The sequence below is a fragment of the Aulonocara sp. 'chitande type north' Nkhata Bay genome, linkage group LG13 (genome assembly GCF_057382095.1).
Source record: "Aulonocara sp. 'chitande type north' Nkhata Bay isolate Kocher_YH1m ecotype deep benthic linkage group LG13, A_spYH_male_GT1.1, whole genome shotgun sequence".
Classification (NCBI taxonomy): domain Eukaryota; kingdom Metazoa; phylum Chordata; class Actinopteri; order Cichliformes; family Cichlidae; genus Aulonocara; species Aulonocara sp. 'chitande type north' Nkhata Bay.
The window spans coordinates 34,286,351-34,303,485 of NC_141356.1; the positions used below are offsets into that span (position 1 = coordinate 34,286,351).

General features: G+C 41.4%; 1 protein-coding gene across 1 annotated transcript in view; it reads right to left on the bottom strand.

Moving 5' to 3' along the window:
- Positions 1-1,630: 1,630 nt before the first annotated feature.
- Positions 1,631-17,135, bottom strand: part of zswim8 (zinc finger, SWIM-type containing 8) — a 65,167-nt gene continuing 49,662 nt past the window's right edge. The window contains exons 22-26 of the mRNA XM_086260145.1: positions 13,985-14,162; positions 11,515-11,688; positions 11,311-11,430; positions 9,322-9,500; positions 1,631-4,954 (exon numbers count right to left, since the gene is read on the bottom strand). Coding sequence (XP_086116271.1) covers positions 4,751-4,954; positions 9,322-9,500; positions 11,311-11,430; positions 11,515-11,688; positions 13,985-14,162 — 855 coding nt within the window. The 3' untranslated portion in view covers positions 1,631-4,750. The remainder of the gene's footprint in view (positions 4,955-9,321; positions 9,501-11,310; positions 11,431-11,514; positions 11,689-13,984; positions 14,163-17,135) is intronic.

Below are 17,135 nucleotides of genomic sequence, written 5' to 3' on the forward strand. Positions count from 1 at the left end.
GCGCATGTCCCTTTTTCGGGCTGTGCCTGGCCGGGCCCCATGGACTAATGCTCGGCCACCAGACGCTCACGCTCGGGCACCCTCCCTGGGCATGACTCCAGGGTGGGCCCCCCGGTAACCCTACCCCGGGCAGGGTGATCTGTTCCCTGGATGGTCTTTTCATAGGGTTCTTCTGAATCGCTCTTTGTCTGGTCCCTCACCCAGGACCAATTTGCCATGGGAGACCCTACCAGGGGGCAAAAGCCCCCATACAACATAGCCCCTGGTATCCCTGGGACACACAAACCCCTTCACCACGATAAGGTAACGATTCACAGAGGGGAGCTCTAATTAAGTTATAACTGTTCTAAGACTGTAACTTTGAAACGATATTAATTATTTGGGACATGGGAAAAGAACTACACTGGACATCACCCGGTTATATATACACTGTATATATACTGTATATAGTTCATAGAAAAAAAAAAACACAAACCATGCAGGGTCCATCTGCCGACTTCCAAACCCTACAGGCCCTGCTTCTAATATCTTGATTGGTAAACAAAATGGACAAAATGGATTGCTTCATTAGCTTTCCAGCTGGAACAGCTTCAACTCTTCTGGGAAGGGTTTCCACAAGGGTTAGTACTGTGTTTATAGGAATTTTAGACCATTCTTTCAAAGTGCATTTGTGAGGTCTTTACAGTCCCGTGGCAGCTTTACTTGGATGCAGCTGCTCGGTCGTGGAAACCCATTCTGTGAACCTCTCCATGCATTGTTATTGGGCTAAACTGAAGGCCACATGAAATTTGGAGGTTTCTAGCCACTGACTCTGCAGAAAGTTGGCAACCTTGGTGCACTGTGTGCCTCACAGTCTGCTGAACTCGCTCTGTGATTTTACGTAGCCTACCACTTTGTAGCATGGTTGATGTTATTCCTAATCGTTATCACTTTGCTATAATACCACCACTAACAGTTGACTGCGCAATATTTAGTAGCAAGATATGTGTTCTCAGTCATTCAGGTCATCGTAGTCTAAGGAGCTTGGAAAGAAAAGTGTCTGGACTTCTTTAAGTTGCTTGAAGATGTTTCACCTCTCATCAGAGAAGAGAAATGATGAACTAAAGAAGCTTCTCGGAAATTTCACGACTGAACTTATTCCACAGGTGGCATTCACTGAGCTCCTGAGAGTGAGCCATTCTCTCACAAATAAAGCAGTCTGCATACCTAGGTGTTTGATTTTACATACCTGTGGTCATGGAAGCAATTGGAACACTTGAATTTGATGATTTGGATTTCTGTGGGAATTTTGGCAATACAGTGGTCCCTCACTACATCGCGTTTCAGCTTTCGTGGCCTCGCCGTTTCGCAGAATTTTTTTGTGCAAATCTTTTTTTAAAACAATGCTTTGTGTTCTGGGTCCTGATTTACTGACAATGGTTTACAGCCAATCTCGTGCTGTGTCTCCTGTACAGTACAGAATGCGTTCAGCTTGTCAAATTTACACAAATCTTCACTAGCAGTGTGACTCTGAAGTGCTGTACTGTATGTTTGTAAGTTTTCTCCCCAACAAGAGAGAAAAGTGAAAATGTTCATTTCTGTCTGAGAAAAGTGTATAAAGTGTGTTACGTCTCCCCGAGGGCAGGAGGGGATAACACAACAACTCCGGAAACTCAGTACAGGTGTTATGAAAAAAGGTTTAATGGCAGCGCTCTCACAAAATAAACAACCCAGACTCAAACAACAAATGTGGGGGAAATAGGGACAGTTAGGTTGTGCCAAAAAAAAAAAAAAACACCAAAAAGACAAAACCAAAACTTAGCTGAGCTGAGCTACTATCCTAGAAAAGCAACAAACAGGAGAGATAGACCCAAACCTCAACTTAAAACAAGCTCAAAATTACATGGGTGGCACCAACCTACTTACCTAGTGTTTCTAACACAAAGACTCTACGTGAGTAAGTGTATGGGGTCCCCAAACTCACCTAGTCCACTTTACTCCCACCACAATCATCAAACAAAAGAAAGACAGCAGGAAACCGTCACACATGTGTCAAACAATTCAAGGAGGGAAGAGAGCCGCGCCCACCACAGGTGAGTCTCCTTATCAAGGGCTTCACTCCTGGTTTGTCCAATCAGGGCCTCCCTCCTCTAATTAATTGGACGTCCCCAGATTGACATCAGCCTGCAGTCTGCGACCTAAGGGAATGGCAAACAAAAGGGGAGGGAAAGAAAACATGCAGCCTGCAGACACGTAACAAGTGTGTAGTGAGGGGTTTTACAGCCCTAAAACATCTATAATAATAATTTTAGATAAATAAAGTTGGCTACTTTGCTGATTTCACCTATCGCGGGTTATTTTTAGAACGTAACGTAAACGAGGGACTGCTGTATAGTATATATGACAGTGGGTATTGTCAGGAAAAGGATTGAACAATCTGAGTCTTACTAATTTATCAGTTGATAACTGCTAACTCTTGTGGCCATGGGTGAGATATTGCACAGAAACACGTTGGTTTGGCCAAAACAAATAAATCCCTACTCAAACCCACAAATCAGTCAAAGCAATTTAGTGTTTTCAATGATCTTTATTAAAGTAAACTCTACACTTTTACTATTGCTTTTATTTTTTGTCTTTGCACTCTCAATTAGAACCTTTTGCAATCAGCACATATACAACTTTTCAATCGAACTACACTTTTGAGAAATACAAAAATATCACAGTACATTTTCTACTACGTCACCTTCACCTGTGAGGTCCAGAACCAATGAGCCAGTTTCAGAACCACAGCAGCTGCCTGGACTGTGTCAACATGTCTTGAAGTAACAGCACCATGGGCTATGAGCTAACCACATCGAAGAAGAGGGCCACTCAAACACACTGTGTCATTTGTGTCTGGTAACTGTCTTGAAGAGTGTTGGGGCTTAAGTGGACCAGAAAACTGAAAACAAAGAAGATAGCACTTTCCAGAGCAAAGCCAAAGCCATGTCTAATTAAGAGAACGTGGTGCCAAAGTAATAGTCTCAGAACATTTGGGTTTTAGATGATTAGCTACACTGTACATGTGTGACAGTGTATACAAAGCATGAGCAGCATATAATTCAGGACCTCGGACAACCTAAAACGCTAAGCTGATATGGTGACTGGTACTGATTACACTATAATAGATGTCAGTGTAATCTGCAGAGAAAACAAATGTGGTTGAAAGGTGAGACGGCAATGTCTGGGACTTGTCCACTGTGTATGGTTTGCACTAAAAATGTACATTTGCTGAACCAAATTCCTAGCCTTCAAAAACAGGCACATGAATAATAAAGCAGACATTTCAGTTTTGTGTGGCTTATTTGGGTTTTTCTGAGTGCGGCCAGAAAGTTTTTCTTTTACACTTCAATCATCCAAACAGTGGTTTTAGTTCTGTTTGGTGCATCAGAACAAGGCAAATGCACTCTATATCACTGGACAAACGAAAGGCTTATAAAGGAGTGTTTACACGGTATGTTTGGCTTTTACAATATGGAAAACTTTGGACGAAAAAGGATGTGGATCAGTCAAATGGACAATGCTGCTTCCAATAGGTCTGCCATCTCCATCCACACTGCTGTATTCTGTGCATTTAAACTAGTCAGTGCTTTAGATGTGGTGAAGAAGGGCTGGATGCGTGATTTTAATATTTATGGTCATGCTATTCTAAATTCTTTTTATTGCGTTTTAGTCAGGAGTCTGTTTAGTAGCTGTGTTTAGACAGCATTGTAAATTAGATTAAGCAAATCTAGTTTGCCTTAAAGCATTTTTATATTTATATAAAAGATCTATTAAACGTTCTGACAGCTGCTGGAAATCTGGGGATTCTATATTGGAAAATTATTTTAAAACAAACAAACAACTTAGCCCAAATGGGACTAATAAGGTGTTTTGACTGTTGGACAGTGTAGCTCGAGAAGGCCTTGCAGACATTGTTTGCCTAAGCAGTGGTGAGGTGGCCTCTGGTTTTGGTCTGGAGCTGTTCATGTCACTTCTCAGGCAGGCTAAAATGTACAAATGTATCCCACACAACAGAAAAAGCACCTTCAGCATTCCCTCACTCTCGTCCCATTCCTATTTGCTTACGTGTCATAGCCTATTACAAAGTATCAAAAAAAGATTAAACAAAATACTGAAAAATCCTCACCAATAGGGACAATAAAATGCTTCATATTAAACTTTTTTTCTTCTTCTCACAAATCATTGTTTTGTCCCACACTGTAATGATTCATATCCATGGTGACAAGACTCTGGTGAGTGAAGCATCTAACACTACACAGGAATGTTGCAGCATAAAAAATAACTCACGCAGTGGTTTCCTTTAAAACAAAACTAAAAACAGAATACAAAACAGTGAAAATGAAGTGAGGATGAGGAGGAGAGATCCCTGTCAGTCTTAAGTTGAGGAGAAATGAAGAAAGGAAGGAGTACACCGGAATTCCACATTTACATAACGATAAACAATGATAAAAGATCAGCCAGGAAGAGCAGGTAAGTGACCAGGCTACTTCACAACGCTCTGGTGGACAAACACAAAAAACGAAAGTAAGTCTGTGAATTGGGGAATGGGAGTCGATTGCACTGCCTATGTGCGCTTCACTGAGTCCTCGGAGCAGGAAGCAATGGCCCTAACAAAATCACACGTAAGTGTGGTCAGCTCAGTGCAGTGGCAGTAGCTATGCTGGAGGCTGGATGGGACTTCTTGGCCCAGGCTGACGCTGAGCAGATTTTGTCTCCCCGAGTGTGCTGCTCACGGAGAGAAGGTTGCCATCTCCAGGGATATACGCTGCCATAGTTCCTTGGTCTGTTTGCCCCTTTTCAGGTTCTGCAGCACATCATTAAACTGCATCATACCCACAGGAGTCAGACAGAAAGCACCTCTTGCGCTGCGGATCATGTTGACAAAGTCATCGTAGTCAGCAGGTGTCAGGTGGATGAGCCGGTGGTGAATATGCTGCAGAGAGAAAAGGAGGTGACACTGGACAATGTAGCCTGAACCTTCCTATTTAAGTGGAGGTACTCACACATAACACATGCTGGACTATAATTGTGTGGATGCCCTTATGAGTTCCTGTTTCTCTTTATTCTTTATTATTCTGGTTGCTTCCGTACGTTTTTTGCTGCTTAACTACTCTCTCAGTGTTCATGCTATTTGCACCGTTCAAACTTCGAAAAATTCTGCTCTTTCTGCTAATTATTACTATGACTTTTGGTGCTCATAACTTCTATACTTTTTGAGATATTGCATTTTTTATACAATCTTTTTTGCCCATTTCTGCCATATTATCAATGGCGTCACTGATTTTCCTTGCTGGGCTGAGCTGTGTTTTAGCTCAGTGAGATGAGCAGCCGTTCTCAGACTGGGAGTCTGAGAGTCAAATCCCGCTTATGGCAACATTTCTTTCAGTTACCAATTCAACTTATTTAACTCTTTTCAACACAAATTTCAGCTTTTTCACCCCTTTTCAGCAAAAGTTTCAGTTTTTTCAGTTTTTTCTGCTGTTTTCAGAAAAACTGAAAATTTTCAGAATTTTCACTTCTTTTCAGCACAAATCTCAGCTTTTTTCAGAAAAAAAACTCTTTTCAGCAGAAATTCTGCTGATTCACCTCTTTTCTGCAAAATTTTCAGCCTTTTCACCTCTTATCAGCACAATTCTCAGCAGCTTCTGCTCATTTCAGCAAAATTGTCAGTCTCTCCACCTATTCTGTGTGAGAATGAGTTTGGCGCAGTGAGATGAGTGGCTGCCTTGAGACCAGGGCCCTATTTCAGGAAGCCGGTTTAGTGCAAACTCTGAGTAAGTATACCCTGAGTTAACGAAAACTCTGGGTTTTCGGTTTCACAAAGCGAGTTTAGATTAATTCTGAGTGAGTTACTATGACGACACACTCCGTGAAGCTAACCTGCCCCCTAGCAGGTTTACTTCAACTAACCCTGACATTCTCCGCCTCTTTGTCAGAAACCTGACTGTAGGAAGTGTCAGACATGGCGTGCCCCTCCCTTGAAGAGCCAGTAGATGTTGAAGCCCAAATTCTCCGCAGAGCTCTCCGCCGGGAGAGTGATTAGAGCGCGTTCGGACATTTTATCATTTCCTGATGATCTCCTGTGTGAACGTTACCGTTTTTCAGCACAATCTATAATTTATTTGAATAACATCCTCAGGCCTAATATTGCTCATGTGACACATCGCGGACATTCTCTCAGTTCTGTACATATTATTTGTATTGCACTTCGGTTTTTTGCAAACGGGAGCTTTCTGTATAATATTGGTGACGCTGAGCACGTTTCCAAGGCTACCGTCTGTCGGGCAGTCAGGAATGTTACAGTTGCACTGAAACGTCTCGTGTACTCGTTTGTGGTGTTCCCCGGTCATAGACCCACAAGATTTATCAAAGAGGGATGCCACAAAATTGCAGGTATCAGGATGAACGAAACTTAATTCATGATGTGGTGATATTTGAACTACTACTTAAATTTTACATTTATTCTCACGGTTCCCAGGCGTGATTGGCTGTATAGATGGCACTCACATTCCAATCATTGCTCCTTCAGTAAATGAAGGAGACTATGTGAACAGGAAGTCTTTCCACAGCATTAATGTACAGGTACATAGTTCCCTGTAGCATTTCTAATTTCAATAAGTGCTTACAGAGGGGAAATTAATGTAGCCTCTAACTGCAATTGATTTACATCGGACAAACAGACCAAGCACTATGGCTCATAATACAATTACACCTTACCTGTTTGGACTATATTTTTATATTTCATTTTTACTTGCTGCCAGGAACGTTTGGGGCCTGTTGGGTTGCACCTGCGCTCACATCACATCACAAAATAAAATGTATGAAATAAAAAATAAAATAAAATATAATAAAATAACGTGTTAAATGGGTGGAAATCCCTAGATCAATGTTTAAATTAACACTCACGCATTGACTCTGTCGGCTATGTTTTGCCATGCATGCTCCCTTTCTTTTGCAGCTGAGGCTGTGTTACCTTTTTTCCGCGGAATTTGCATGTTATCGGCATATGCTGCCATCAGAATTTCAGCCTCAAGCGCTGTAAAATACATTGACCGCACCTTCTTTCCCTCCGTCTCCATGGTGACTCGCTTAATCTGTGCTCCACTAATCAGGGCTTTATGTATCCTCGTGCGCGCGCTTAACTTGGGGTTAAAGCAACTCCGCGTTGACTGAACTAATTGTTATCAGCCTTTCTGAAACCGAATATTCCGAGTTGGACAGTTCGGGGTTACTCAACCCTGAGTATCGTTTTTCACTCTGAGTTTTCTAAACCGGCTTCCTGAAATAGGGCCCAGGTGGGCCAGGTTCGAATCCTGCTCAGGGCAGCGTTTTTTTTTTACCACTTTTCAGCAAAAATTTCTCCGTCTTTACCCCTTTCAATAGAATTTTTGGCTTTTCACCTGTTTTCATCAAAAATTTCTGCTTCTTCACCTGTTTTCAGCAGAATTTTCAGTTTCTTCACCGCCATACAACTTTTTGCAACTTTTCAACTTTTTCAGCTTTTTTCAGCAGACATCTTCAGCGTTAAGGCATCCACACAGCATTTTCGCAGGAAATGCAAATTTTTCTAGTTTACAACAGTGTTTCTACAAAGCTAGGCCACTGTAAAATTCAACCAACTTACAGATGTGCTTAAATGATTTACAACCTAAGTCCAAAAAAACAAAAATGTAAATTTAAAAAAGAATGATTTTCTAATCTTATAAACCCATATATTATTCAGAATCGAACAAAAAGAACATCTCAAATGTTTAAGATGAGACATGTTACTGACCTGTTGCCATTCAACCTCAATTAGTTTCAAAATGTTCATATAGCGGTTTCTTTTCAGCTTTCTTTTCAGCTAGTTGCCCAGTTCATTTTAAATTTGATGACATGAAGATTTTCTCAGTTTAAACATTTGATATGTTTTTGATGCTCTACTGTTAATAAATTATGGCTTTATGAGATTAACAAGTCATTGCGTTTTGTTTGAACTGGTATTTCACACAGCATCACAAACTTTTGGAACTGGAGCTGTAAATCTACATAATTGCTCGGTGCAGCCTCCACAACATCTGACAATTAGCTGCTGGGAGGATATGTCAGTCACTATGAAGTGGCCGGAAAAAAAATACAGAAAATATGTAAAAAGAAAATCAAAATCGGCAATCGAGTCAGGGTATTATCAGATTCAGGTTATCACAACAGATTCCCAATCGGTCATGTAATAGAAAATTAATTTTTTTCTCATTTAAAGTGCTGCAGTGCTTATGCTCAGTTGTGGCAGCGTAATGGAAACTTCCACTCAACAATCTAGAACTAGCTCAACTCATGTCAACCTCAACAGCTGAAGAAAACAACTCTCTTTTGCGGGCGCTGATAATACCAAGGGCATGAAACAGCGTACTCGTTGTAGTGGAGTGTTTGTTAGGTTTCATAGCGAGCCGCGTGAGGTGGTATGATCAGTTTGTTACTTCCTCCCTTTTTGTGAACGCATAAAGGAGTGGGAGCTCCACTTCCGTCTCAGAGACTGCATGACAGCATCTTGCTGGATGTACTCTCTCTTGTGTGCGTGATAATAAACAGTGTTGATTATAGTAACCGTGTCTGCAGACTTGTTCGTTAAAATTTCCACGACAGTCACTTGGGTCTGCGAACACATGTAGACAAATATTGGCCGAACCTGGCTTTTTGCAACAGCTCTATCGTGCTTTCCCTTGTCTGATACTTTTTACTCTCCTTACTGAAAAACTTTGTTTTACTTTATTTGACTGAATTACATTTTTGGCTGTAAAAGATTTTAATTACCTATAAATATGAGATACTTGTGGGAATCAGTCCTGCAGCCCAACCTGCATTACTCTTTGTCATCAACCCCATTATGAATACAGTGGTCCCTCGCTATATCGCGAGATTGTCAAATTTACACAAATCTTCGCTAGCAGTGTGAGTCTGAAGTGCTGTACTGTATGTTTGTAAGTTTTCTCCCCAACAAACGCAACAATGTCGATGAAACATATGGCACCGTCAGCGGCAGCTGGGGGTGTCTGGTTTCATCCTATAATACTGGACTTATTTTTCTACGAAGGTTTGAACTTTTAGAGTTTAAACAAGAGAGAAAAGTGTGAAAATGTTCATGCCTGTCTGAGAAAAGTGTATAAAGTGTGTAGTGACGGGTTTTACAGCCTTAAAACATCTGTTGTAAATTGTAAAAAATAAAGTTGGCTACTTCGCGGATTTCACTTATCGTGGGTTATTTTTAGAATGTAACACCCGCGATAAACGAGGGACCGCTGTATTATGGTGAATATGATGTACCTGCAGATAGGCTTGCTGGCAGCGCTGGACAAGTTGTTGGAAAGCAGGTGTTCGAAGATGGGCATGGATGTGGGCAGGGTTCAGCCTTTGCAAGGCCTCCATGATTAACTCCTGCAGGACAAATGGACTGAGGACGCCTTTTGCTGCTCCAACACAGAACTGGTACACATAGTTGACTCCTGGCAGGATGGAAAGAGTGAGAGAAAATCTGCCTTGAGCCATCTAGACAGGTAGGAGTAACAGTGATTAAGATGGAGGTAGGAGTCAACTGATCCAGGGATTGCTGCCTGAGTTGACTCCTACCGCTGTCTCAATCAGATTTGCATTAAACTTCAGCCAACACACAGATCATCTATAAAATTTCAAATAATAAATCAACTGTCGAAGAGATTAAAAAAAACGAGACAGATTACAATTTAACTGAAAATGACCATGGAGCGGTTAATCCCGTTATCTCTTGAAATGCTCTTGAAGCAGTCTAAAGAGGAAAGCTTATAGCTAAGCCAGCATCAATTAAAATAGCTAAAAAGGAAACATACACAAAAGAAGAGGACTAACTGTCTGAAACTGAATGACATGTGACGCTTCATTATTTCCTTTTTAAAAGGACCCTTCATTATTTAATTTGATCCTTTTGCTACGTCAGGAAGAGGAAGCTGTGGATTGGAGTGAAGCCTGTTTATTTGTCTTCATGGTTACAGCAGGGCAGGGCAGCACGGTGGCACGGTGGTTAGCACTGTTGCCGCACAGCAAGAAGGTCCTGAGTTCAATTCCACCATCAGGCCGGGATCTTTCTGTGTGGAGTTTGCATGTTCTCCCCGTGTTTGCGTGGGTTCCCTCCGGGTACTCCGGCTTCCTCCCACCGTCCAAAGACATGCAGCTTGTGGGGATAGGTTAATTGGATAATCCAAATTGCCTCTAGGTGTGAAAGTGCGAGTGAATGTGAGTGTGAATGGTTGTCTGTCCCTATGTGTTAGCCCTGCGACAGACTGGCGACCTGTCCAGGGTGTACCCCGCCTCTCGCCCTATGACAGCTGGGATAGGCTCCAGCGCCCCCCGCGACCCTGAAAAGGATAAGCGGGAGTGAATGGATGGATGGTTACAGCATCAGTGCCAGAGATACCGGCAGGATGAACAAACTAATCCGCAGAGCTGAAAGCATCATTGGTCAGTGAGGGACAGGAGGTCACTGAGCTTACTGCTCTCCATCATGGAGAACCCATCACACCAAAATCCACTCCACATGTCGAGGCAGCAGAGCTCCTTCTCCCTCAGTCCGATTCACACTTCCTGCCATAAAGAACGCTTCAGGAAATTCCTGCCACTCTCTATAAAACTGTACACTAACTGTTTTTCTGTGGCAGAAGAGTCCACACATAGTTATCGGTTTTACCCTTTCTTCTTTTTCATATAGTTTAGTAATACAGTTTGCACTACTCTCTTGCACAGTGTCAGTCTTACTTCATTTTTACTTTTGTCTTTTCCCCCCATTATTGCATATGTAACATTTTTGCACTCTCTTACAGTATAAGGCCCCCATTATGCACCTGTGGAACTTTTATTCAAGTTGGTTGCTTATTAAATGTAAACTGTACTCTTTCTATTCTTTATTTCCTTATCCCTTATGGGATCATCATTCCCATCCATCCGCCACAGAGAGTTCAGGCTATGTTGAAAAATAAAGATGGTCATAATTTTACAATCTCTGTTCTCATATACTTCATTTCCATTTATTTTTCCAAATGTTTCAATACATTGTTGCATCTATTTGCCATTTCCCAGCAAAATGCAAAGAAATAATGGATGGCTTAAGACCTAGAACATTACTATATAATTGAAGGCTTTCCTTTTTTGTATTTTTTTTTTTCAAAATTGGCTTCTGTAGCAAGTATTTCTTTTATTATCTTACTTCCCCGATTTCAAACAGAATGCAAATATGTGTCCAGGTCAGTGCAGCCAGAGATGTCCCTTTATTTGGTAAAGTCTCACCTAGCCTGGCAGCAAGTCCCAGCAACCATTTGACGTCCTCAGTATAAGGAGGGCTCCTGGAGAAGTTGTTGGGATGGTCATTGTGAGCCCTTCTGCCCAACATCTCTAATGCCAACATGCCTTTACAGAAGACAAGGAATACATATTGGTTAATAATGCAGACTACTTAGACTAACATATAATCAGAGAACATAAACTACTCACCAACTCTATAAGCAGAATGCAAGTAGTGCAGGCCTTGTTGGCTAATGGGCTGGCTGTGCTGCTCATCTTCTGCTGGGAAAGGACTGCTGACCAAGGAGGCAGGCTGAGAGGATAGAGAGGGCAGAGATGCTCCCTGGATGGCCTGGATGGTGGGGCCAGGGTGAACACCACCAACTACAACATTACAACAGACACAGTACATTGGTTAGCAATGACAAGTTTACATTCACTAATCAAGGGCATGAATGTACAGTGGGGCAAAAAAGTATTTAGTCAGCCACCGATTGTGCAAGTTCCCCCACCTAAAATGATGACAGAGGTCAGTAATTTGCACCAGAGGTACACTTCAACTGTGAGAGACAGAATGTGAAAAAAAAAAAAATCCATGAATCCACATGGTAGGATTTGTAAAGAATTTATTCGTAAATCAGGGTGGAAAATAAGTATTTGGTCACCTCAAACAAGGAAAATCTCTGGCTCTCACAGACCTGTAACGTCTTCTGTAAGAAGCTTTTCTGTCCCCCACTCGTTACCTGTATGAATGGCACCTGTTTGAACTCATCATCTGTATAAAAGACACCTGTCCACAGCCTCAAACAGTCAGACTCCAAACTCCGCCATGGCCAAGACCAAAGAGCTTTGGAAGGACACCAGGAAAAGTATTGTAGACCTGCACCAGACTGGGAAGAGTGAATCTACAATAGGCAAGCAGCTTGGTGTGAAAAAAATCAACTGTGGGAGCAATCATCAGAAAATGGAAGACATACAAGACCACTGATAATCTCCCTCGATCTGGGGCTCCACGCAAGATCTCATCCCGTGGGGTCACAATGATCATGAGAACGGTGAGTAAAGATCCCAGAACCACACGGGGGGACCTGGTGAATGACCTGCAGAGAGCTGGGACCAAAGTAACAAAGGTCACCATCAGTAACACACTACAACGGCAGGGAATCAAATCCCGCAGTGCCAGACGTGTTCCGCTGCTGAAGCCAGTGCATGTCCAGGCCCGTCTGAAGTTTGCCAGAGAGCACATGGATGATACAGCAGAGGATTGGGAGAATGTCATGTGGTCAGATGAAACCAAAGTAGAACGTTTTGGTATAAACTCAACTCGTCGTGTTTGGAGGAAGAAGAATACTGAGTTGCATCCCAAGAACACCATACCTACTGTGAAGCATGGGGGTGGAAACATCATGCTATGGGGCTGTTTTTCTGCCAAGGGGACAGGACGACTGATCCGTGTTAAGGACAGAATGAATGGGGCCATGTATCGTGAGATTTTGAGCCAAAACCTCCTTCCATCAGTGAGAACTTTGAAGATGAAACGAGGCTGGGTCTTCCAACATGACAATGATCCAAAACACACCGCCCGGGCAACAAAGGAGTGGCTCCGTAAGAAGCATTTGAAAGTCCTGGAGTGGCCTAGCCAGTCTCCAGACCTCAACCCCATAGAAAATCTGTGGCGGGAGTTGAAAGTCCGTGTTGCTCGGCGACAGCCCCAAAACATCACTGCTCTCGAGAAGATCTGCATGGAGGAATGGGCCAAAATACCAGCTACTGTGTGTGCAAACCTGGTAAAGACCTATAGTAAACGTTTGACCTCTGTTATTGCCAACAAAGGTTATGTTACAAAGTATTGAGTTGTATTTTTGTTATTGACCAAATACTTATTTTCCACCCTGATTTACCAATAAATTCTTTACAAATCCTACCATGTGGATTCATGGATTTTTTTTTCACATTCTGTCTCTCACAGTTGAAGTGTACCTCTGGTGCAAATTACTGACCTCTGTCATCATTTTAAGTGGGGGAACTTGCACAATCGGTGGCTGACTAAATACTTTTTTGCCCCACTGTACCTTCAGTGGCTTTAAAAACCCCCAAAGGTTTACGTTTATTTTAGGTTTTCTCCAATTCACATATGGTCAAAAATATACATTTATGCTCAAATACATACATATAGTCAAGTTGTTTAATACGTGGTGCTGAAGGTTCTGCGATTGCAGTTCACTACAACGGGTACTTTCTACCATAAAAAGGATCAGTCTGAACAGTCCAAAGAACTCAGTTAAACTAAGAAAGAGAATAAGGAACTTTGAAAGTCCTTTGGAGCTATTTCTAAACAACTGCAGATTCTAAGATAATCAGTTCAAACACGTTATTCAGTTGCTTCACCAAGGTCTAGAAGAAGACATTGCCATGGACCAAGACAGGGGGAACCAAGAAAGAGGCCCTCTGACTGAATTTGTAACTGTCCACACGGACAAGCTAAAAAAGAGCGGTTCAAAGAAATTATTAAAAGTCCCAAATTAACCTTGACATTCATGCTTCTGATGAGTGTATGTAAACTTCTGACCTCAACTGTATGCAAACTCGTCCATGTAACAATGTAACAATTACCAGCAAAAAAAAGTTTTAATTCAGAAGAATTAGCAACTGCCGATCTTAAACACAAAGTAGTCCCGACCTGCTACAGTGGTGCTGAGTGGCAGACCAGCCTCAGTGTGGTAGGGGTGGACAGCAATTTGAGTCATGGACGGTACAGGAACACCAGGGAAGGCGACAGCCGTGGCTGCCATTGATGGCTGGGGGCCAGTGGCCACTGAGAATGGATACTGGGCACCAATGAATGCTGGGTGCATTCCCTGAAGCAGTTAAGCAAACATGCAAGTTTATTTGCATATTATTATGAACAGTCTATAGAGAAATTTTCACAAAATGTAGTCACTGTGCTGTACAAGACAATAAAAACTAGGAATTAATGAGATGCACATATGAAAAAAAACCAATACTACTACTAATAGTTGTGAAAACATTTGTGATACGCACACACACTTATTCATAAACAGCACTGGATATAAGAACCGTCTCTTTGTCTGACATTAGGATCCTGAGGAGCTGTACAAGCTTTTCCAGTTGCTATAAAAGCCGTCAGTATCTATAATTATGAAACTGTTAGGCAAGTTTGAAGATCTCGCATGTAAAGTAATGTGCAAAAGTATTGAAGTAGCCCTCATCTCTTTACCAAGGAGCCAAACAACTTAACAAAGTAAGCAATAAAAGAAAAAACTAACAACGCGTAATCCAAAAAGTTACTGGCTATGAGATCATTCGCGTTGTGCTTCTTTTTTCTTTGTGTGTGTGTGTGCGCGTGCGTTTGTTTGTCATTGTCATGTAATTTAATTTGCCTTACATTAAATATACAGGCAATGCAAGGCAAGGCAAGTTTATTTGTATAGCACAATTCAACAACAAGGTGATTCAAAGTGCTTTACAGAGACATTAGAAACAAGAACAAATAAAAAGCATGATTTAAAATTGATTAAAACAAGCAAATAAACTAACTAATTAACAAACAAACAAACAAACAAACAAACAAACAAAACAGTATATAAAATCAAAACAGATAAAATCAGAACAGTAGATAAAATCAGTAGTTAAATGTAAGTTTTGAAATTTAAGCTTAAAAGTGTGGATTTGGTGCTTTATTCAAATGCAGCTGAGAACAGGTGAGTCTTCAACCTGGATTTAAATAAACTAAGTGTTTCAGCTGATCTGAGGCTTTCTGGGAGTTTGTTCCAGATATAAGGAGCATAGAAGCTGAATGCAGCTTCTCCGTGTCTGGTTCTGACTCTGGGAACTGATAAAAGACCGGATCCAGATGACCTGAGGGATCTGGAAGGTTCATACTGGGTCAGGAGGTCATTGATGTATTTTGGTCCTAAACCATTCAGAGCTTTATAGACCAGCATCAGAACTTTAAAGTCTATCCTCTGACGGACAGGCAGCCAGTGTAAAGACCTCAGAGCTGGACTGATGTGGTCCACTTTTTTGGTCTTAGTGAGGACTCGAGCAGCAGAGTTCTGAATGAGCTGTAGTTGTCTGACTGATTTTTTAGGTAGACCTGTAAAGATGCTGTTACAGTAATCAAGCCTACTAAAGATGAATGCATGGACTAGTTTTTCCAGGTCCTGTTGAGACATCAGATCTTTTATCCTTGAAATATTCTTGAGGTGATAGTAAGCTGATTTTGTTATTGTCTTAATGTGTTTTTCTAAGTTTAGGTCTGCATCCATCACTACACCCAATTTTCTCGCCTGGTTTGTGGTTTTTAGATGTATAGATTGAAGTTCTCTGGTGACCTGTAATCGTTTTTCTTTGGCGCCAAAGACTATTACCTCAGTTTTGTTTTTGTTTAGCTGGAGAAAATTGTGGCACAACCAGTCATTGATTTCCTCAATGCATTTACCAAGAGCCTGTACAGGGCCTCGGTCTCCTGGTGACATTGTGATATATATTTGTGTGTCATCTGCATAGCTGTGATAGTTTATTTTGTTGTTGTTTATAATCTGTGCCAGTGGGAGCATGTAGATGTTAAACAGAAGGGGTCCCAAGATGGAACCTTGGGGAACTCCACATGTGATACTTGTCTGCTCAGATGTGAAGTTACCTATTGATACAAAGTATTTCCTGTTTTCTAAGTATGTTTTGAACCAGTTTAGTACAGTTCCTGAAAGACCTGTCCAGTTCTCCAGTCGTTTGAGTAATATGTTGTGGTCAACTGTATCAAATGCTGCACTGAGATCCAGTAAAACTAAGACTGACATTTTTCCACTGTCTGTATTCAGACATATGTCATTAAACACTTTGGTCAGAGCGGTTTCAGTGCTGTGGTTCTGTCTAAAACCTAACTGGAAGGCATCGTAGCAATTATTCTGTTTTAAGAAGTAACTGAGCTGTTGAGAAACTGCTTTTTCAATGATCTTACTTAAAAATGGGAGATTTGAGATCGGCCTGTAGTTGTTCATTTGTGTCTTGTCAAGATTGTCCTTTTTCAGTATAGGTTTGATTACAGCAGTTTTTAGTGATTCTGGAAACACACCTGAAATAAAGAAAAGTTGACTCTAAAGTCTTTGAGACCTTTTTGAAAAAACTTGTTGGCAGGACATCTAAACAGCAGGAGGAGGAGTTCAGCTGACCTAAGATGTCCTCCAGGTCTTTGCTGTTAATAGGTTGAAACTGTTTCATGGTGTTTAAACAGTTTTTTGGTGGACACAGTACATATCCTGGATCTGCTGTTGATGTACCAATTGCTTGTTTAATTTTTTGGATTTTTTCTGTGAAGAATTTGGCAAAGTCATTGCAGGCCATGGTCGAATGAAGTTCAGCTGCCACTGACACAGGAGGGTTTGTTAGCCTGTCGACTGTAGAAAATAAGACCCGAGCATTATGGCTGTTTTTAGTGATGATGTCAGAGAAGTAGGACCTCCTTGCATTCCTCAGTTGTAAATTATAATTGTGAAGTTTCTCTTTATAAATGTCATAATGAACCTGGAGATTTGTTTTTCTCCATCTGCGCTCAGCTTTCCTACACTCTCTTTTTTCATTTTTCACCAGTGTGGAGTTTCTCCATGGAGACTTTTTCCTTCCAGAGATAACCTTCACCTTAATGGGAGCAATAGTGTCCATTACATTTAACATGTTAGCATTGAAGCTATTGACGAGCTCATTGACTGACCCTCTGGACAGGTGAGGTGTTAATGGGAAGACCTGGTTAAAAATTGCACTACTGTGTTCAGTTATACACCGTTTTGTGATCACTGTTGTTGATATATTTG